This window comes from Pyxicephalus adspersus, chromosome 5 (genome assembly GCF_032062135.1).
Source record: "Pyxicephalus adspersus chromosome 5, UCB_Pads_2.0, whole genome shotgun sequence".
NCBI classification, from domain to species: Eukaryota; Metazoa; Chordata; class Amphibia; order Anura; family Pyxicephalidae; genus Pyxicephalus; species Pyxicephalus adspersus.
This window is the reverse complement of record NC_092862.1, coordinates 62,102,453-62,126,796: the sequence shown is the minus strand read 5'-3', so window position 1 is coordinate 62,126,796 and position 24,344 is coordinate 62,102,453. Positions and strand designations below refer to the sequence as shown.

The window sequence follows — 24,344 nt, the reverse complement described above, 5'->3', positions numbered from 1 at the left end:
TCTATCTACCACTGTTAAAACCACATGTATTGATGCTCCCACATAAAGTCCTTTGTTAATAGAAACATATTATAAAAAATGCATCAATCTGTGGATTTTAAAGTAAATGATTTACACCAAAAATGAAGTTATTGCCAAGTAGTCATTAACCAACATGAAGGTTCCCAACTCATTTCAGTCATTTGTGAGACAAGGTTAAAGGAGGATAGAAGTGAAGACAGATCAAAGCAGCACATGAAACAAAAATAATTCCGGCATGTAGCTGGAATGATGGAAATGTATTTATGCAACCAAAAAAAATGTATGTGTTTGCAAAGACAGCACTGTGTTCTGGCAGCAAAACAATCCTCCTCCACTTTACAATGTATTCCTTGTTTAAAAAGAATGCATGGGCTTTCAAAAGCAGCCAACAGGGAGGAAAGTCACAAACAATTTTTGGGGGAACCATCATGCATGAATTAGTGTTTGATGATATGCTTGATAGGTAAAATTCCTTTTACACAATAGAAGACTTTTTCCTACTTTCTGCAATGCCACATTATTAAGGTGGACCCTATTGGACCTTAACCCTGCAGAAGGGTAGCAAATGCAGCAAACTAAAAAACTTCTAGTATAAACAAAACCCAAATGTAGTACAGGAGCTGTTTAATCCATTGCTTAATTAGTTTTCATTCAGCAAACTCCGAGAAGTAATGATAGAATTGTATTTTCAAGGTACAGTATAGTAAAATGTGTTTTTTTTACATGTATTTACATGTTTTACGTGTGGAGATAATATACTTTCATCAGTGAAGCTGGGAGATCCAGCAAACTTGGAATGGATTTCTTCAAAGTCAACTGCTATTTGCAAACAAATGTTGACCAGTTCGATTCCAGGTTTGCTGGATTACCCAGGTTCACTGATGAAAGTGTATCTTCTCCAGCCTTGGAGAGCTTTAATAAATCAGTCTTTTATCTGACATAGGTAAGAAGCCATACAACAGGATCACTTCCAAGGAACTGTTCTGTCAAAACTAAATCATAGTTGTTCAATTCTCTTATAGGACCGTACACGTGTTATTACACAGTATTTATATAGTGCCATCATATTACGCAGCGCTGTACAAAGTCCATAGTCATGTCACTAACTGTCCCTCAAAGGAGATAACAATCTAATGTCCCTACTATAGTCATATGTCATTATTATAGTCTAAGGTCCATTTAGGGGGAAGACAAATAACCTAACTGCATGTTTTTGGGAGTAACTGGAGGAAACCCACGCAGACACGGGGAGAAACTGCAAACTCCATGCAGATAGTGTCCTGGCTGGGATTTGATTCTAGGACCTAGCACTGCAAAGGCCGGAGTGCTAACCCCTGAGCCACCATGCTGCCCGTATGTATTCAACACAGACACATCGTAGGCATCTTTAAAAATAACTGAATGTGTTATAAATTAATATATATTGGGAAACAAACCATTTTGGAAATCTGCATCCTCTTCTTCAGGGCAAACAATAATCATAGAAAGTGAAGCATTACCAGTGGGCTACAAGTATGATTGACCCAATTTTTACAAATAATTTTCTATGGCCCTGGTGCCCAACCTGGCCTGAGGGATGCATGCCGCTATCTGGCACTTTTCGGCCCTGGGGAATCCTGAAGACAAGAGCCTGTGTTTTCCTGGCCTTGGTGGTTACTCAAGGCAACAAAGTTTTATTTTATTTTACTTATCATATATTGGTTATTCTCTCTCTTTTTATGTTTTTATTTCATTTGAATCTCTTGTTTTAGATCTTGGAGTTGATTTTTGACTTGAAGATTTTAAGGGGTTTATATTTAGCATAATTAGGCTGTCGCCCAGTAGATAAGACACAACATGTACAAGTATGATGACAACCACACAAGTCACACTTGGTCTAAGTGATCACCAATGCCCCAGTAAAATTAGATGCCCAAATGACTACTAATCAGCTCCTTTTCATTATATAATTGTGAGACTTGACAAATGCTTTTCAATAACTTGTATAGTAATTGCTTAGATTACAATATTTTTCTAGTAAAAAAGTTAACTAATATGAAGCCTATACTGTAGAAACGAATATGCTGGACACTGAAAAACCACGTTGGATAACACCAATTCCCTTATGTCCTTCTGTATTGTCTAGATCAGGGGTCTGCAAACCGCAGCTCTGGAGCCGCATGCAGCTCTTCAGCCTCCTAGTTGTGGACATCCTCTCTCTTCTGTAGACATATGGAGAAGGATTCCCCTTCCTGGGCGTCCACCACAGGTTACCTGTCAGTCTCTGCTGACGCAGCGGAGTTACGCCTTCCTATGTATGCAAGGGGGAGGGGGATTCCCTTGCTGTGACGTTCCTGGAGGGGGTGGAGTTATCAGTGCGGGATTCAAAGGAGTCCTGTACTGATAGGAGTCCTATGTCCAATGTGTTTCTGGGTTTTTACCCAGAAATAAATATCAAGGCACTTTCCAGCGCCACGTGGGACATGGGACTGCGTGTATTGAAGGGTGTTTGCTCAATGCAGCAGCAGGTATTGATTCCAAAAACATTTTGACATATGAAAGAAAGTAAATATCTTACAAGTAAGTCTCTCTTGCCTAATAATCTATTAAAATTATAATTAGATCAAATATATTACATGAAATTATTGAAATATTTTTCAAATATAAAGTTTTCTATCTCTAACACCCTAAAAAATGAATTTGCAGGCTAATAAGACTGTTGATCCATTTTATTTGGAAACATCCAGTAAAGAAATTAACATCATCCAGGTGGGATTGATGAGGCTACATAGTTTTAATCAATAGTTCACTGCTTTCATTCAATATTTCCTAATCAGCTAACCATGAATACATCCCAAAAAATAAAAATTTAAGAAGAAAATAGAGTTTAATTCCGCACAAACACACATACATGCACACTGCACTTCTGTTTGTTGTATTCTGTTGTTGTAACAGATAAAATTTTTAAAAAAAAACATTAAAACTTTTGAAAGTTTTTAAGCTGTGTTATGTTTTGCAGCTCCAGACTATTTTTCTTTAGTGGCAAAATGTTTTTTTGTTTTTTTTTTTATAGTAAAGGTTGCTCACCCGTGGTCCAGATAGATTCCATTCATTTAAAAAGTTCACTTGAATATGAAAATCTAAATCTAATTGTATGGCACTGGTTAAAACATACAATTGCATTTCCCACACTTTAATAGGTAAGGCTAATAGCAGGCTTTGGCTCCTGGATGGTGATAGGTTGCATGCATTATGAACTGTTCAGGTTCAAGTGGCCCTGTAATATTATGAAATGTTTAAGAGTATGCAAAGGAAATTGTGTCCAGGTAGAGTAGAGAGGGGTTGATTTTTTATTGCTGTCTGATGACCCTTGTCACTTCCTATCAAAGTGATAGGAAATCAAAACTTTTATAATTGTCAGAAGAGATGATAACCTAATGTAAGATGCAGTTCTGCAATAAAAAAAATGAAATGCAGCTGTAATATGATGCTAAAGTATTACACAATTATATGCCATATATAGTACCTAATAGGTAGTACAAAGAAGTATGCTTGTCTATTGCTGTCTATATCCCCCTTTATCTTTTGATATCTTCCTACTCTATACAAAACTGGAAACGTTTTTGGTGGAATTCCATTTTAACAATAATTGGCTGATGCACACAGGTCATCTATGTTTGATGAGAGTGCTCTTAGACATTTCTCCTGCTGGACTTACTGATTAATTTCTGCACATTTCAAGTAACTGAATTATTATTACATCAGATGAAATTACAGGGCTGATTCATCACACTCTCTATTTATCAGGACCACATTAGGACAGCTATTAACAGAATCACAGTATTAACCTTTCATGGATTAGGCCCAACGTTTACTTAGCATGCATTAAATGCATTCTTTATTCTTCAGATATTTTGGACTTCAAAAGCAAATGTGTGTAATTACTACTGTTTAGAATACAGATATCTCCAAGTAAAACAAGCTGCTGGTTGGAGGGGATGTCCAGGAAATTCTATCAGCCTTCTCAAAGGCCAACACTGTATGATACGTCACACTTGTGCCCATGTCTACTAACCAGAGACCATTGTTGGTGGAGCTTCAACAGGGACTCATTTTATACCTTCAAAATCAAGACTGTTCTGCTTCTCAAAATTTACCTCCCCATGTACATAAACAACACACTACCATTAATGACCAGTGCAGGAAGCATTACTAAAATCAACAGGCTAGTGGCCCCATTGCTGTAATCTCATATTAGAGAAGGTAGGATTCAAAATATTTCACATTCATAACTGCAAACAGCTAAAACAGTCTAGCATATTCTTTTAAAGGAAATACAAGGCTGCCATTACAAACCTTTTTGTATAAAATGCTAACTACTTGGATGTTCTGCCTGATTCTTTGGCTTTCTGATTTTCTGGCCCTGATTACTATTATTAATATCATTATACAGTATTTATATAGCACCACATCATATTATGTAGGGCTGTACAAAGTCCAGAGTCATGTCACTAGCTGTCCCTCAAAGGGGCTCACAATCTAATGTCCCTACCTCAGTCATATGTCTTTAAAAAAATCTAAGGTCAATTTTAGGGTGTAGCCAATTAACCAACTGCAAGTTTTTGGCATGTGGGAGGAAACCAGAGTATTTATTAGCATTTGTTAAAGCTCTCCAAGCCTGGAGAGGATACACTTTCATCAGAGAACCTGGGAGATCCAGAAAACCTGTACTAGATCTGGTCCAGGATAGCAATAGGAAATGACTTTGAAGAAACCCATTCCAAGTTTTCTGAACCACTCAGCTTCACAGATGAAAGTATATTTCATACAGGTTTGGGGTATTTTAATGAATCAGGTCCACTAAAAGGAATGGTGATCACAGCCAATATACAAAGTCACAATTATTTTCAAACTTGTTTAGAAGAGTCACACAGTAGCCAGACAGCTAGCATTTTCCGATACAAGATGACAGTACTACTTACATTTCCCTACTGCATTATGGGAGCTAAGTATTTATTTAAAAAGGCTTCACTATGAGTAGGAGTAGGTCACAGTAAGGTTCTTAAATATTTTGACATGTGCCTACATTTTAGGAGTATCCTATAACAGTGGATATCAGCAAATCCTTATCTCAACTGTAAAACATGATGAAGACAGTATACTAGTATGTGGATGCTTTGATGCCTAGAGAGCTTTCAGTCATAGAAGAACCAATTTATTTCAGACTGTATCAGAAAATGTATCATTTACAATCAGCTTAGGCAAATGTTGATCCCGACTACAAAAGTACCTGAAGGACAAAGTAGCTCAGAGAAGCATGGCATTACATACGGTAGCAGTGTATTTTGCATAATGGGGAGACCTATGGTCATGCCTCAAATGTAGGAGTGGTTTCAGGGGAATGTACAGGTAGTACCCAGGTTAAGGACATCCGGTATACAGACGACTCCTTGATACAAGTAAACGGGGCTTCCCTGCTCCCTAGTGTGCATGATGAGGGGGCGGTTTGCATAACTTGGAGAAGAAATCTTTTGCTAAACAAAGGTGAGACTAAACTCTTCTGCAACATCGTGTAATTCTTTAATGACCAAGACAAACTCTGCAGTTGTTTCATTTTGCATATCAAAGCATAGCTTGCTCTAGAAGTTAATGAATGTCTAGGCTTCATAGTTTTTTTTTTTGCTTTGTTTGTGATAACCTCACAGTGAGGATTTTATACAGTAACTGACACCACACTGCCTAATAATATGTTAAGACAAACATCTGTCCTAATTGTATTTATTAAAATAATGTACCTGTTCAGACTTACATAAAAATTCAACTTAAGGACAAACCTTCAGTCCCTATCTCGTATGTAACCCAGGGACTGTATAGTTAAATAGTGACAGATCTTTCCCATTTTGAATGTAAAATTAGGCAACATCCTTATTCCTCTAGCATGTGTTCCTGTTCAGACATCAATGATTATATAGCCTAGCAGTTTTATATATTAATATGCAATTGCTAAATATATAGGCAAACAACTAATATTATCTAGCAGCAGTAAAATTCCCATGCAGACGTTGATTATATCGGTGTAACAACAGTATATCACTCAGCAGCATTCTGTGACACTGCAACATATTAAATCTTTTAGCAGCTACACTTCACCAGCAGCAGCAGCAGCAGCAGCACATAATATAGCATATAATATATCACTCTGCAGCAAAGCAGTAAATTCATATCACACAGCAATATAGCTTCCAGCAGCTGTATACATTACCTAGCATAAGGGTAAACCCCCAGAAGCATTGTATTATAATGTTAAGCAGTAAAATATATTACTAAACAGCAGCTAAAAAACATTTCACCCAGCAGCAGCATTTAATATCATCCAGCGGCCATTCTTTGATCTTTTTAGATATGTCAGCTCTCTGATGCGCCTCCTTGGCCAATTACGGGGCATTTTATATTTTGTGGATGGCCAGTAACCAGCCATGGAAAGACAGGGAAGTACAAATAATGTCACTGTTTTAGTGAATTAAAGCTGCCAATCTCATTGTTGTAGAACCAGAAGTCCAGTAGATGCATTGTTCATCATTATGTTTGTTTCTTCATAGTGATGGGCCATTGGGTACGGGTCATGGTTGGTCAAAAGTGGTGGTAATTTTTATTTTGGTACTTTTACAAAATGGTGTTAGAGCTCCCAGTCTGGAGCTAAAGGCCAAACAGCAGGCAGATAATTTGAGGCTTCATCTAGCTTTGAATAATACTCAGTGGAGGGAAAAACAGAATACTGGGCAGAAACAAAGTAAGAGAGACAAGAAAAGGTGATGAAAGTGGAAAAGGAAATGCTGTGCACAGTGGCATTCTGCAAAACTTCATTGGTGGGGACCCAAACTTAAGATCTGGTCCCCCCTTTTTTGGAGGCCTTCCATTCCCAAACAAGGTTCTCTGAAACCCTAGAACGAAAGTCAGGGGTTAACCTTTGGCTCATTGTCCTTCCTTCTCATGGTGTCTGCATAGTTTCGGTCTAACACCACTTGGAAGGCCACATGCATGACTCCAATGATCTTTTACCTGCCTATAGGAATTATACCACAGTAAGAGCTAATATTCTTCACTATGACCATCGATTAAAAAAAGGACATATTTTCACTATTTTAGGGGGAACATTGTTTTAGGGGTTTCTCGGGGGTGGAATGGTTGAGAAAGACTGCTTTAAGCTAAGTGAAAACACACTTGGTCACATTTAGCTTGTATCCAGTTAGAGCAAAAATCCATGTTTTTTTTTTTCATGTAAAATTAGGCATTTTCTATTAAGTAAAATATTCCACAGCTTCACTTAATTTACAAAACTTGGTGAAAATTACCTTTGCAAAGTTCAGATTTACTAATAACAATTTGACAAATAAACCCTACTGACTACAATATACAGTATAAATGACATACTTAAAAAGAAATCTGCACCACAAAAGTCAATACAAAGTCAAACATAGTGAATGCATCATTTTAAACCTATACTGGTGAATCCCATGTTATTAACCATCACCATGAACAATGGTATTTGTTATACCACAGTGGATAAAAATAATGATATAAACAGAAGCACATAGAAAATATGTCTTTCCTATATTTATACAGAGATGTCATGCTGTATGAGACGCTACAATGATCCACTCATATTGGCCTCAGCACTGGGAAATTTCTGTATATTATGTACTAAATAAATTGACCACAAACCTCGTCAAACTGAGAACATATTGAAGAACCCATATGGAGGGGTTACATATGGTTATATATGATCAGCAAACTCAGGATTAAGAATAACATGCCATGTTGACATTTTTTGTACCCTAGCTCCACCCCTCCTGAGCCTCTTTACTGGTCAATGAGGCTGTCCATCACTTTTAAGTAAAAATAATAAAAAAAACGTTTACAAAAAGAGAGTAGGACAGGCCTGACTTTTATAGGAGGAGATGATATTTGCATATCATTTATTGGGATCTCCTATGGAGGTTACTGCTTAGGTATGTTTTCATCACAAGCTCAGCCTGAATTGCCCAGATGACTGGTAGGATATTTTGAAAGAATTAAAGGATAATTAAGGCTGCCTTGTATGGTCCAAGTTACTGACCGGGGATGTAAGCATACATCTAAGGACTGACAATAATTTCACTCCCGATCTGATTCCTTGTTCAAGGTCAATATTAATGAAGATATAGATATCAGTACATATTTTCATTATTTTAGTCACACAAACCCACATAAAAATGCCCTCCTAATACTGAACTGCTAAATACACATTTTAAATACAAAAGGAAATAATTTTACTTGTCAAATATTTGAAAAGGTATTACAATGCCTTATTCTAGACTGTGTCTCTGTGCGGAGGCGGCCATCTTGGTAGTGGCAGGGCTTTGCCTCCTCATGTCAGGGCCTCCAGCAAGGACAACAATGAACAAAACTGTGGTACCTTCACCAAATCAACAGAGGCTGGCAGTCAGAGGCAGAGGTATGATGTACAGCTATGAGGTGGTAGGTACAGGAGTGCCTAGGCACCCCTTAAATAACAGGAAAACTAAATCTTCACATTTGGGCACGAGGAAGCACAATGATGAGCTCTTAGCCCCATCACTCAACTCTATCTTCCAATCAGAAGGTTCCTTGTTTGCACATGATCACTGCAGCACACTTGATTGGTTCCCCTGGCCCAGCCTTTCCCAGTATTATTTCTGATGTTCGAGCGTTTACAGGAGGCTAATACCTATTAACTCAGGTACTTACACATAAAAAAATGATAAATGTATTAAATACAGGACTGCAATCATCTGTGTGTGAAGTTTAACCCTTTTATAAAACAACAGGCCTCATATAAATAAATATCCAGTCACCCTTAACAGCTATCCAGATAGTCTATTTAATCATTTTAGAGCTGTAAGGAATATAAAAATAACAATCCAACTAGAGAATACAAAAATCCTTTAGACATAGAGCCTGCTATAAAGAAAGAATTAAACCTATACTAATCAGAGAAAACATACACATATATATATATATATATATATATATATATATATCTCATCAGTTATCAGTATATCATATATCAGTTATCAGTACAATTTTCAGCATTCTTTGATAAGGAACATGATTTGTAAATGTCATACAGAAGGATCCCATCTATAACACTGGAAGGGTTACGAGGACTGAGAAGATATTATTCCTGTTTCCTGATCCTGCACCTCCATCACTTTTACTGTACAGACCACACACAGCAGTGCCTATGCAGAGAACATATACCATAGTGTAGTATTTACTTGTTCTCGGTTCACCCCAGATACCTTCTCCTATATGATGCCTTCCAGGGATAGAGGAATTTGATTTAAAGCCTGCCCATGACTTCCTAGGCGTTTCTGTATAAATGTCCTATTTAATTTCCTGTGAGCTGGCTGACATAGGCAGTCCAGTACTGATCAGCATACTGCGCCATTGATTAGCCATGGGCTTGTGTATGATCCTCAGCTGTGCTCTCACCTTTGTAATAAGGAGACATGGGAACAGCCTGTGGACCCAGCTCACTATGCTGCAGATCCTCATTGACCTGCACAGGAAATGGAGCCTTCAGGAGGTGGCCTTGTGACAAATCCCTGGCTGTATTGTAGCAGGATGGTAGGCAAAGTGGCAGGTGATGGCATGGACTATCTATGGAGAGGTGTACCCCAGAGACTCCACTCCTCCCTCTGACCTTCAAAACTCACATCCCCAGGGCTATCCCCTCCCTCCACACCAGCAATAACAATGGCATAGAAGTGACAAGTACCCTGATGGGGGTGACAGAGCAGCACAGGCAGCAACTTGCATAGTGCCATGTTATGCCAGTGCAGCCTGCATCTGATCTGCTCTCTATGGGTGGGCATGACAGGTGCCATGGAGGAGCTGTACCTGCACAGGATGTGACCCCAGCCTGCCCCCCATAATGATCCAGATAGCTGCCCGCCCTGCTGACACGTCCATGCCCCGAGCATTGCTATCCCTATCATATAGAAGACAATGCAGACACATTGCACCCAGCTCCCTTCACTCCCATCCTTCACTCACCCTCCCGAGCTTCTTCTCCGCGGCTGCAGTTACTGCATATGTGCTTGATCTCCTTCCCTATGTGACAGTGGATGACAAAGGACACGTTGTTGTTGCTGGGCTCTTTCAGAGGCTTCATCCTAACTAAATAGAACGATTTCTTCTTGTGTTTGTCGCCTCTCCCAGTGCCAGGCAGTACAGAGCTCTCCCTGCAGCCAAACGAAGGCAAAGAGAACATCCCAGGCTGCCTGCTGTTGTAGTTGGAGTGTGAGAGATCCGCCATCCGTCCCTCAGCTCTTAGCAGTCATCTCACACACAACACACACACATTCCCAGGCAGGACTGGAGGGGGAGGAGAGCAGCCCCAACACTTGTATGACCTCTGCAAAGTGCTTCACCAATCCAGGCACGCTCAGTATCAGGATATTATGGATAGTTTGCATTTATTTCTTCACGTTTGTTATTCGCCTTCCTATAGGGGTGACAGGACGCCAGAGAAATCCTGTCAGCCCCTGAGTGTGTGAGGAGAAGTCCTGTCAGCTGGTGAATGGAGGACAAGATGGAGATTCATGGTGTGAGGACAAATAGAGCCACAGGAACCATATTATATGACTGTACCTGTCCTCACACCATGAATCCCTCATCCTGTCCTCCATTCACCAGCTTACAGGACTTCTCCTCCTCACACACTGAAGAGCTGACAGGATTTCTCTGGGGTCCTCTCACCCCTATAGGAAGGCAAATGGCTGCTATAACAAACATTTATATGACAAAATGCTGCAAACTATCCAAGTTATTCTCATAACCCACCTAAAACCATTCTGTATGTAAAGCAAAACATTGTCATGGCAAACAGCCAGCTCAGACATTGCTAAAGCTGTGCACCCATGGCCTGTTACCCACTGCAGAGATTTAGAAAAAATGGGAAAATATAAAATGGCGGCCCTGAATGTACAGCATACCAGCTTCTGGCAGCCATTGCCATAGGGGGAAGGGGGCAAATGCCCTGTTTGCCCAGAACTGAAACCAGCCCTGCCTCTATTGAGTGCCCAAGGGCCCTATTTTTTCAGCCACATGCAAAAAATGGTTCCCAACTTCTCTGTTTACTTGAATAGGACTGCAGCTGAGCCAGAGGCAGAACACTGAGGCTCACTGCTTGTCTGAAATTAACTGGAGAGAATACCCCGAACTATAAACAGAAAAAACCTCATGGCAGGCCGCATGGAGCATCGACCCATAACCACCCCGTCTTCATAACCCCAGCAAGCCCCAGGAGTAAGGTTTCCCACCCCTAAATACCCCTAAGGCTAAGAATTTATCCCCTAAATGAATCCTAGCAATGCTCTCATTTATTGAGGGAAAAGTAAGCAACCAACCTTGGGGGAGCCCTTGCCACAAAGGCTAGCAAAGCATAATTAAGTAAATGTACCTAAAGAGCTGAGACTCTTTATTCATTCATTTTGTGTGAATAGTCACTTTAATTATCCAGTGATGTTTGATCAAGCAAAAACGTTTTTTTATTTATATGAACATGACTGGGTTGTCAAAGAAAAAATGAATTATCTTTTCACATGACTTAAAACTCACACAATTGTCTGAAAGTTCTTAATATCCTTAGTAAAAACATATCAGCCACACTTGGGGGTCTAATTAGAAAGCGGTAAATCTGGCATTCCCTGGAAAATCAATTACCACCATTGAAACACATGGATGTGGAAGATTCTTTACCAAAGATTGTTTCAGTGAATGTCATATTCATTGCTTTATAAATAGACCCCTTGGAGTTTAAATGAATAGGCCAATTCATAGGATCCCATTTAAAAAAAATGGCAATCAGATAACTGATTGCTGCGTTTTTGCCGTTTTTTCCTGATGATCAGTGGTCACATACTTTTGTTTTGTATGATTATCACCTCTTCTAAAACATATCAATCGCAGCAAAAGTGCCAATCAGGGTTTTTAAAACACCACAGATTTAAGATGTGACATTTGGCTTCTCACAGTCTGAGTGCTACCTGATGAAATTATGAAGTGGCAATTAGTTTGTTTACCTTTTTTAAAAAGAGACATAGCCATGTTTTAATTACAAAACTTCCAAAGGTGGGGAAACTGCAAAAAGTAGCAATTTCAGCCTATATTTATTAATTGGACGGAACAGAAAAATGGCATAATTTGTGCATAAATAAAACAATATTATGTCAAACTGCTTATTCGCTGTTATATAAATAGGCCCCAAGCGTCAGTAAAACACTGCAAAGAAGAAAGCAATCCCTGCATCTTAAGTGATCACACATGGCTGCTCATATGTACGTATAGAATGTGATTTATACACAAAGTTCACAAAGTGTAGGCATTCATGCTGGCTTATATATCATACGAGATCTGAAGGTTTAGAAAAACAGTATTGTGTAACCTCTAACTGGATTCAGAAATGTACACTGTGAATGGTTCATGGACAGTTCACTTCTTCTAGGAGATGCTTTGAAACAGAGGAATTCTATCTTGTTCTTCTACAGAGTGGCATTCTGCCAACGCCAATGGAGTGCCAGTCACTGGATGCTTAATGTAGCACTGTGACTGATCCTTTACCCTGCCAGTAATCATGCCGAGTGCTGGGAAAAGTGCGACACATACTACCTCTGCTTACATTCGGTAAATAGTGGCTGATGATGAACCAAAGGGACAGTACAGTTAGGTGCTAGAAAAAAAAATCTCAATGGTAGTCTCTCATATCACTGTATCTGTAGAACCCTTTTTTTTTACATTTTTAACCCTTTAGCTGCTACCAGAGCCATTTTTTTTCATGGTGTGCACAAATACTAAATTGCACGTACTTCAGAGCAATGGGCCTGATTTATTAATGCTCTCCAAGCCTGGAGAGGATACACTTTTTATCAGTGAAGCTGGGTGATTCAGCAAACCTGGAATTGATTTCTGGTAATGGATTTTTGAATCATGGACCAGATCCTTTCCTGGTTTGTTGGATAAATCAGGCCCATTATTTCATGTTTGAAAGCATGGACCTTTTATATAAAAATGGCGCTAGTTGCTTTTTGATTTGACATGACATGATTTTTGCACTACTGTTAGCCCTATAATTTCAGTAAAAATACATTCATATTTATTTAGTACACACAAAAACAATACAATGTTCAACCTATATGGGAAAATATAAAAGTGTTGAGCAACAAAACACCAAGTATGTAAAGCCTCAAAATTGCAAAGCAGCAAAAACCTATGGTACCCAAAATTGTTCATATACAATATTATGAAAAATGAGGGGAGGACACTTAACACAAGTAGAGAGGTCTGAATCTTCACGGAGGTTTGGGGTTTTGTGATTGTTTTTAACAATAGTAGAACAACTATTGCTGTACACACACCATTGTTGGTTTCTTTGTAGAATGGAGGGTGGAAGAAGAACAGGGGGAACCCCGCTGTGTTCTCCTCTGAAGGAAATGAAAGCAGTTATCCTTGGTCAGTGGTTTAGAGATCCGCCATGGTGGAAACCACTGTACAACCCCTGTACATATGCTAGATTTTCACCTGGGGAATGATCATGATGGTTTTAGTTGATAACTAGCTCGTATGTGTGCATAGCTTAAGTTTATTTATCATGCTGAATAGTTAATTAATTTAATTCTGCTACTGCACAGCAATAATTTATTAAACTTATGTGGATCTACACAAGTAGAATGAAGTAGAAATCAATGTTTCATGTTCACACAATGTTCCAGTCCCCACCACTAATGTATACGGCTTGTGTAGCTTTATCTATGGAGAGACAGTCGTTTCACTTGTTAAATAATCAATTCTAATCACTAGCAATTTTTATTAGCATGACTGACGTTTTAAGTATTTCCTGTGTTGCTCCAGCCTTATGAGGTCACTGCTAGCAAGTGATTCAATAAAAATCACCAAACTTTCTATGGTTCTATGGTTAACACTTGTAGTATATTATTCTTGTATTATTCTGTTTCATTACTTTTTTTAAGCCTTAAACATGTCAGGAGTTAAACCAATTAGAGCCTAACCAGAGGAGTGTACAATTGTCATATTTTTATTTTATAAGTTTTTGCCCTTGTTAGAAAGATTTTCTCAGACTTCATGTATTTGTGACCACTGTCATTGAGACAGTGGGCCTAATTTAATAAAACCTATTATTGGTTTTAAGCCTAAATGATTGGTCTAAATCTCATAGACTTTAAGGCTCCTATGCATTTCTTGTCCAAGTGAACAGCCCCATAATAATCTACAGGGAGCCAGTGTGCAGGTGCAGTTTGCACTCCGAAGACCTTCAGATATTCAAAGCAATATTGTGGACAAACACTGCAAACTATGGGCTGTGAGATCATGTAGGTAGATTTCTGGGCTATTTTTGGTCAAGAAAGATAAGTGTCAGTGAGAGGTAATTAGGTTGCAGGATACAGAAAGTTTAAATTAACAAAACAGCTAGCCACTCTGTAATGCCCCTACCATCTGCACCCTTCTCCTACAGATAACCCCAGCATCCATATGCCGGTGTGTGAAGAATGTGTCTACCCTCACCAGCTTTCTTTTATTTCTATCTCTCATTTCATGTACAGAGCTATAAGGCTCTCGCAAGCAATATCCCTGGCTGAGTATTGGTAGGTGTTAGTAGACAGCTCTTAGTACAGCCCACACACAGACTGAAATAGGCACGGACTGCGTGTCGCAATGAGCATTTAGGCACCTTACAAATGTACTCCACCTGGATTCCAGGTACCTTGGGATTTTGTGGGGTAAGGTAGACCTTCTGTTATGTGCTGTCTTTGTTCAAATCAAGGGGGTTCACTCCTCTATCCTTGTCACCATTGATGGCGAGAAAAAGAGAAGGGCAAATCTTTTTTCTAATAGGGACACCTGTCTTGGGGAACAGCCATCCAAAAGAGATAATTCCCACTTTGAGAGACTTCCTCTACCTTTGTTTTGTCCCTGTGGCAGACTGTAACTCTTCCTTACTCTATCCAAAACCAAACAAAATTTTGGCTTTACATACACCCAAAATAAATCCAGTGACAGAAGAAGTAGGTGAACTCCTCCTGCTTGCTATTAAAGAAAATTATGTTCTTATAGTCAATAGGGAATCATAAGATATGTATTAAATAAGATTTACCATTTTCCTTTAATTGATATTCTTCTAACTTTCCTACTATGTTCCTAAAATAAGCATCACTATTTCCAATCTACTTGAAATCTGAATTCCGTTGTGCCTACATGACACATTTTTATGTTCCAGGTCAGTGTAATTTTCTCCACATGGAAATCTGACGTACTAGTGACATGTGCTGAACATGTGCAGCACAACTCACCTCTGTCTGAAAGCCACTAAGTACAACTGAAATGCTGCCACCAGGAACACTAGGAAGGCGGCAGTCCAGTTCTGGTATTTCAACAATGCACAGATTAGTTACAGGAATGTTGAAAGTAAACAATGTTTGACTGTAGCAAGCAAACACTTGGAACATACAATCACAACGCTTACGCATTCTCAGTGAATGGGAAAACAAGATATTAAATGACCTGATCAGAGGAACTGAAATAGGTAAATAAAGTTTACCATTGGGCACAAATGTAAAAAGACTCTGTCACAAAATAAAAAATTGCAAGTAAAACCTAAGAAAAAAAATATAGTGAGTATAATAACTTTTTTCCTTTCTATAAACATTTTTATTGACTTGCAATGTGCAACTTAACTTGCTAGGAAATATATTAAAATATCTAATGAGAGACAATTTCCTGGCACAGCCCCTGCCTCCGTGCATGTCCTCCCTTTCTCTGGGGTGTCCACTTAAAGTGGTCTTACTACTGCTGCTCTTTCCTTAAGGCTACATACACACATGCAATTGTTCTTGTCCGATAATTAGATCAGGGCTGATATCAGACAAGAATCTGGCGTGTGTACAGTGCTCGTCGTCCATTGCCCAAAAGACCATCCTGGCGGATCCACGGACGAACGATCTTAATGCAGGTGAAGGGGAGAGAGCACAGCGGGGTTCCGCTCCTTCATTCTCCCCCTCCCCTCTCCAATGAGCAGAACGACGCTGTATGTTCATCACTCGTTCACGATTCGTGCAGTTGTTTATCTTTGGAAAGGATCGTATGATTATTGCACGTGTGTACTTAGCCTAAATGCTGTGCAAAACAATAAAGTTGTTTTCGCTGGCCCACAAATAGCCAAAATAGGAAAGTACTGTGTCCAAAAGAAGATTTCAATGGCAGCGAAGTGAAGGATGGTCTTATATCACTAGGAAAAAGCACACCTAGACGTAAGTCTGTCATAATGTCCAAGTATACTGTCCATACGTGCAAATACTGGCTTTAAAGGGTTATGCTATGTGATTTAACAAATTTATAATATTTACAGGTTTTCCTAGTCCAGGAAAAATGTTTCTTTAACAAGTATTAAAAAAAAACACCATAGGATTTCTGTGAAAAAACAGCATCCCAGAAACACATAAAGGGTTAAATATTCAGGCAGTGAGGGATGGTTTTGCCAGCAGCCATTTCCAGCAAATGAGATGAGCTACCTGCTAGGATTTTTTTATAAAGCACAAATATAGCTAATGTTTCCCTACGGACAAAGCAATAGTTTGCCTCTTAAAATTGCCACCTCTATACAACAATTTTAGTAAAGAGAATCAAGTATTTTCTTTGGTGTTTATTTGTATGAAGCATAATTAATGATCACTTTAGATAGCCTAATCTGAATTCATTTTTGCTTTAGTGCCAAATGTATTTGAAGCTATGCAAATCCTACATTCGGTTACCAAGATGTGGGCTGTTATATCCACATATGAAATAGTGGCACATTTTAAGTGCAAACCATTAAAGCCATTGAATAAATGCTTTGGTTTGCAGACAAGAGATGATGATTGACAATAGGAAGCAGTTGTAAAGAATTTCACCAGGCTGTTCAAAAATCTCAAATCTTTTCATAGCTTAGTAAGCAACAGTTCACAAGTACAGCTGCTATAGAAAAATGGTCTTTTGGGAAAATTTGCATATTGCATAGCTCACTGGATTTTAGATCTTGAAGCAGAAGAAAGGTCGAATAAATAATGCTGTGTTGTAGCTTAAACTCTTATACTGAAGCCATATGCAATCATTAAGAACTATTGGAAAGCCTATGAAGATTACATTTTTAAAGCCAAGCACAATTTTACCCATGTCTTTAGAAATGTTTGACATTTTATTATAAATTTACATACATGCTGCCAGTCAGTGGCAGACAGAGTTACCAAGGGGCACTCTTTCCATCCACCCATTCATCTGTTAGCCAAGTAAAAAAGACTTATTCACTGTGTATTAAATGACAGATGGATAATAGTGACCTGAGTCCTCATAAAAGAAGAAGGGGACCCAGCATCCATCTAACTATATCTAGTAAATAGGCTTTTAAGTTCCAGCGGGGCACAGTCAGTACAAATGGTGCCATTGCTACTGCCTGATTAGTCTTCTGACTGGTCATTTTTTATGTTTGCTTGACATGAACACAGATTCACTTTACTATATTAAATATACAGAAAATGTTTGCCAGTTCATATGTAGGCATGTCCATGTCCCTGGCCATTGGTTGCCAATCCTGCTAGAAGGAAATTTGATTGGCTGGGATAGATTTTCCTGACTGATAACTTTTTTCTACCTAGATTGTTTTTTTTTCTCATGATCCATAGGCACAGACATGCAAGTTTGCTTGATGTGAACTTCCAAGCTTGTAAAAAGTTTATTTGACAGCTGGATGCACATGCAGGGTAGGCTGTTGTCTAATAAAAAAGCAATATCCTTTAAGTGTGCACTATTACTGTCCCAGGGAACCATATCACTTAAAGTATTCGGCTAATAAATAGAGAAAAAGAGTCACCCTTGCAAGGCATCATAGGGTCAGTTAGTAATTTGGTCGCAAAAAACAAAGATATTACATATTTATTGATTGCAATAATTTTTTTTTTGGTAATAATGTTTGTCTGGCCTTTCTATTGTACACTTGGTAGGTTGGATGATCCCAGTATACTAAAGATGTCATGTTTGACCTTCTTTTATATTTTGTTGTAAATGTTACTTTCACCTTTACTGAAAAACCTGTGGAAATGGCAATGAACATTATAGACAATGATCATAACATGTACAATCAAACAGATGCTACAGAGCACATTTCATTACTATTTCAGTTAAAGCCATGGACTATCACTGCCTACATGCATTGTACATGAAAAGTTAAAGGAGGCTTGCTAAATGCATACAGTATTTTAAATGTATAGACAAACAATAGGAACTATGGAAATAACCTATTTGCGCTGATTCCCAGAGTTTGTCTATACATTTAGAAACCTTGCTGTATTAGGAACAGGGATGCTTTCACAAGGTATTCCAGTTTTGTTTAGAGCTAAGTTCACTGGGTGAGATTTTCAGGTCTACCACCCAAACTATATTTCCAGCAAAGCAATCTTGGACAGATTTCTTCTTTAGAGTATTAGGAACAGAAGTGGGATTACACAAACCTTAATTATTTGCCTCCATCTGTTCATTTAAAGAGCCTGACAAGCAAAACAAAACACCATTATGTTTAAAGTGAACTGTTTCTACACAAAATATTTTTCTTTGGTAAATAACGGTTGTTAAATAAAGCAGAACCAAATGAATCTACAATTTACCTGTCACTTGCAAGATAAAGAAGGCTGCACAGGTTAGATGAACTATTGTTGACAGTATGTTAAGCTGATGATGCTTTGTATGTGTATCTGCAATGTGAAATACTTAACAGTTATTATCAAATTTGTTCTTAAAAAAACAGTTTATGTTTCATTAAAAAATAAAAAAACATACAACATCATATTACCTATAGTGGTAATGGAATCTAGATCAATGCTTCTTAGAAGCAGTGTGGATTTTTAATAAATATAACATTAGGTTCAAGTTATTTTAGGGTTGCTTTTTAGTGTCTGTATGCTTTGGTCTCTCAAACCATGGTTATTGAGCAGCAATATATTAATATAAGAATAAGCAGTGAAACATAATAAATGTGTGACATTGCAAAGAGAAAACAGAATCTACATAATTACCTAGCATTTATGTCTGCCAAATGTACATATATTGTATATTTACAAGATTTTTCATAGAAACTAGATTTTTAAAACAATAACGTACAATAAAATGGTTATTTGCACTAAACGTATGTCTTTTTTATGCACACTGAAAAAAAAATGTTTCCTCTAACAAACTATTCACCCCTTTATATTTCAGTAAATCTACTGAAGATTTTGAACAGAAAAATAGTTCCAACACACTGAAAATGCACAATAACAAAATTCTGCAATATCTATTTTATATATATTCTGCAATTCTGCAATAATAAACAAGGAAAATGCGCCCAAAGACAAGATTTACTTAGATGTAATGATGAACTCAAACTAAGGTAATGTACAAACGAGCGATTAGTGACCAATCTCTAAAAGTGCACAATGACGTCAATGAACGAGGAATGTCGCTGGAAAGGAACGAACGTCCTGGCGGATCCGTTTGGGCGACGATCGTTCGCTATCTATCGTGTGTACGGTTGTTTAGTGATCATGAATTGTTCTGCGATACACTTTCTCCGGTACATGTCACTTCCTGCATCGTTCAAAGGATCTTATCTAGTGTGTGTACATTGGTGGATTATACTTGAATGATTGTACTGTTATAGCATGTACAGAATCATGCACTATACGATCGTTCAAAATAATCATAAAAAATTGTTGATTTGTCGTTAGTTGTTTGATTTCTAACTACAATTATTACACGTGTGTACCTAGCCTAATGCTCGAGGAGCAATACAGTAAAAAACAACAGTAATATATTAGTTTCTAAATTGGAATCAACAAAAAAATTAATTGCTCTTCCTTGAAACATGTATAGTGGAAGAAAAGCAAAGAAAGATGGTGAGGAGAGAAAGTTTAGAGAACAAGAGGGGGCAGTGGAAAAAGGGGGACAGTTGCCACCAGCCCAGGCTGATTCTTTAGTTAAAGCTAATTATTAAATTAAAGGGTGCCTTATTGTTTGCAAGCTAGCTAAATCATCCTTAACGATGGTAGAGTTTACTGTTACACATGATCCAGTTTAAACTGAATTTAGACAGATACTCCTTTAATGATTGCTAGCCATACCTTAATATGGTCAACTGTTTCTCAAGATGTATCCCAAAAATTGAATCTGCACAATACCAACCCTGTCTCTCATACGCCACAACAGAGCATTCCTGGTGCATTAAAAAAGCCAAAAAGGACTGAAACCACCACCTATTGGAAATATGGAATGTTTTTGCATCTAATTAAAATGCAAACTTCAGCTTAAGATGGTCAGACAGCAACAAAAGTATAATAAAATAAAAAACAAATATGTAAAATAAAAAATGTTGTGTGGAGCTCCAATACAGCCCCCCATTAGAAAACAAATATTTGGTTTCCAGCAGCAGACAACAGCCTTCTGGGGAATCAGCAACATAGGGGGATTCTAAATATATAGCCCGAAGTAAACTAATTACCAAATGCTCATCATTTAGTAATATACGTGTTTAAAACAGAAATAGCAAAAAGCACTTTGGGGTATATAAATAATCATAGTAGCCTGAAGTTACCAAACATATCTGTTAAAAGCATTACAGACTCCATCATTTGATATATGAACATCTGGGACTATATTTGGAATGTCATACAGTAATTTTGGCTTTGTCCAGCAGAGAAACATGATTAGGATTTTCATTCCCGATGAAGTATCCAGACTTGCATAAAGAACACTATTAGCAGCACTAACATAATTAGCAATTAGAGTGAACAAACTAAAGCTTCTACAATGGTTTGTGATTGCTTTATGACTACAACATTGAATCTAAGGAATACTGTTAGATTGTCCTTTTAGTTGATGAGGGACAGCAGTTATAGTACTGTGGAAAATGTAATACTCAGAAAAACGCTTAATAAAGGAGATATTCTATTCTCACCAGTTCATCACTAGGTAAACTTGTACACAAGGACGACCGTTCTCAACCTTTTAAACATGGAGCAACTCTCAAAATAACTCTCAAGGAATCAGTGATCTCAGGGAAACAACCCCCAGTGATCTCATGGTGCCTTGCTAATAAATTACTATATTAACATTTCTTATTACAATAAGGTGATGGCCAATAGGAAAAGTGCTCCTTACTATTGTGATCAATAGGGAGAATTCCCTTAGAGATAGCTAAAAACAAATCATTGGTGTCAGCGGCAATGTATCTGGGCAAAAAATTGCCCATTACTCCAGGAATCCCTAGCAACCTGCATTTAATGTTTTCATTTATTTTCACACTGTTGTTGGATAACTTTGCATTTTTATAAAACCAGACGAATATTATAGTGTTTTAACCATGTTAAAGCAATTTAGGTTTTGGCTGTTTTTTACCTGCACATAACTGCAACAATGGTGCTCAAGGTGTTTTGTACAAATGAGCTGTTGAAGGGTATATAGGTTGCTCTTTCTATAAAAGCGTCAGCTATGCTTGCTGTGGTGGCCAGATCGCATTTGACTGAACATAAGTAATTTAGTTATTACAAACTGTTTAAAGGTAAGACAAAATGTAGTGAAAGAAAAATCCAAACCCATTAAACTAATCTCAAAACTAGAAATAATCATATGAATGTTGGACTAATTGCTCATCTTTAGCTACATAAAAACCCTATAGCTGTGTCTCTCCTCGGGGTTTGCCAATCTGCATGCAAAAAAAGATAGTGTTGAACAAAATTAAAAAATCCTGATAGAAATCATAACTGTTGTATTATCCTACAGTGTTACCGCTGTGCAATGCAGAAAACCTACCGTGGATTGAAGAAAATTAGATTTAGTGGTATAGGTTATTAAAATGATGTAAGGTCATCGCTGATAGTGCTCTGTGGGAATCTGGCTCCAAAGACAAGCATTAGAATTGCTAAACATATGTGCATTATTGTCACAGCTTCTAATTGCTGGAAGGTCCGATACCAGATGGCTTCAGGTTATTAAGGGCAAAATCATTAAATCTAGCTTTAAATGAATTCATTCAAATACAGTTTGAATGGAATCAAATGCAGTATTATTGTGCTTGTTAAGCATTTTGCTTTTACAGCGACTGTAGTTTTCATGCTGCTCAGATAAATGTAATATTGTGGAATACCACACAGTCTAGCAATGTTTCCTATAGCTTTGGGCCCGAGTATCAAACTGGCCCAGTACTTAGGTTAGGTAACAAATGTACTAGCAAAAGCGTGCTTGTTTGTTGAACCAGCTAAATTTGAAAGGGTGCAATGAAAAAAGTGCTGAGGCAGGCAATGGTGAGGGGTGGGTAAAGTGGAAGCATGTGTGGGAAGTGGTAAACCATGGAAGGGTCATGGTGGTTAAATGGCTGGGGACATGCATAAAAGTGCAACATTCTCAAGGTTTTAGAGATGGTGGTGTGAAGGAGGTAGGCACAATGGTGATGAGAACAGGGTGCATTCACAGTGGTGATGGGTGTTTACAGGCCTGGTGGTAAACAGTGACTCTGACAAGAGGTAAATGTATTTCTAGATACAGTCTTCCCAACCAGCAATAAGGGGTTGGAGGTGTGAACGTCCAAGTTGGAGATTACAGGGCCCATTTAAACTGCAGCAAGGGCCAGGGAACAAGGAGCAGTTTTGGGATAACTGTGTCAGAAATTTTAAAACAATATGCTATTGCAAAACAGACTCTTCTGCTGAAGGGACTACTTTGGATATGTTCAGTATGGTTGATGGGATGGCACTGCTTTACAGGTTGATAATGATGCTACCAAACATGCATATAAGTAACAGTGTTTTTAACTACATTCTGCTACTATGCATGACATTATTTTGGGTTATTGCAAAGATTGTACACTGGTCTACTGAAGGGAGTTTTAGGAGTGACAAAAATTGACCTCCTGCGGTAGGAGCTGATCGTGATCCTGAGGGCCAGGAGATTGCCAAAACAGACCTGGATATTTTTTAATATGAAAGTCAGAAATTAACTTTATCTTTAGCAGAGCTGATGTACGTGTGGACAACTGGGATTCTGTTTTTGTCACAACACCTCCCCCTATACAAATCTATGTAAGAGAATGTAAAGGTGGCTTGAAGAACATCAAATGTCAAAAGGAAGTAAACTGCAGGTAAAATGCGAATGACAATTAAAAAGCAATCTGCATTTGCCCCTTCAACAGAAATTAAAAATTTTTTCTACTGTATCTACATTTCTAGTTCCTAATCATTTGATTTCTTAGCAGTGTTGCAAGACTTATTTTATGAACTTAAGCAGTAACTTCATCATTGTCCTGCAGTCTCCAGTTCAATCCTGCTGAGATTTTCACAAAGCCTAATTAAATGTTGTTTTCAAATTCATTCATTCTGTTGTCAGCCTGGGGAATAGCATTGCTCCCTATGCACACATTATTGCTGATTTCATCCTGATCAAAGATATTGACTGCTTTTCCATTCTACTTACTCTGAATATTTAACTGTCCAGGTTGACAGTTTTTAACCATTTTATTGAACCTCAAGAGCTCAGAATATCATTGGCTTAAGAATATCTATCTTATCTAAGAATTTATCTGTGCTGTCATTAGTTCTAATGAAACCGAAGTTCCCCATTCTATTCTGAATGTGTTAGACATGGTGCCAGAAATTGCTAGTAAGTTCCCTGAGAATTATTTCTTTATCCACCATAATGCCAGTGGTATTTTCTTCATATGCTTTTGTAGTAAAATAAAAACATGAATGTTACACTTTTGATGAAATGTCCAAATACATTTTTACAATAAATAATACCTACCATAGACTGATCTAAAATTGATAAAAAAAAATTTGATCATCACATTCACTTTTCTTATCTAGATGATATCCAGCCAGTTGGCATATATTCTTTGACGCTGAAGAGCCCACATATGGTCATGATTTTTTTTTAGAAAAGAATGACTTAAAGTACACAAACACATATTAACCTTTAAAAAATCTTATCCTATTGTTCTCAGATAAACTGATAAAAGTTGATTTTTTTTGTGGTTACTACACATCATTATTGTTTTTATTGCCTAAATAATTACATAAGCTTTAAGTCTCTAAGCTGTATTACCGTGTTTCCCCGAAAATAAGACACTGTCTTATATTTTTTTTGGCTCCCAAAAACACACTAGGTCCTATTTTCAGGGGATGTCTTATTTTTCCATGAAGAAGACTACAGTACACATTTATTGTTGAAAGTCACTCATGATCACTCATGTTCCA

At 37.8% G+C, this 24,344-nt stretch overlaps 1 protein-coding gene across 7 annotated transcripts in view; it reads right to left on the bottom strand.

The window, feature by feature from the left end:
- PHACTR1 (phosphatase and actin regulator 1) overlaps nt 1-24,344 on the bottom strand; it is a 182,210-nt gene that overhangs the window by 75,835 nt on the left and 82,031 nt on the right. The window contains exon 1 of one of the 7 annotated variants that reach the window (XM_072411704.1): nt 10,078-10,408. The exons of 4 other annotated variants lie outside the window; for them this stretch is intronic. In XM_072411704.1, the coding sequence (XP_072267805.1) occupies nt 10,078-10,339 (262 nt within the window). In that variant the 5' untranslated portion in view covers nt 10,340-10,408. Of the gene's footprint in view, nt 1-9,513; nt 9,653-10,077; nt 10,409-24,344 lie in introns of those variants that run through there. 2 more of the 7 variants (XM_072411700.1, XM_072411706.1) reach the window with 2 other exon arrangements.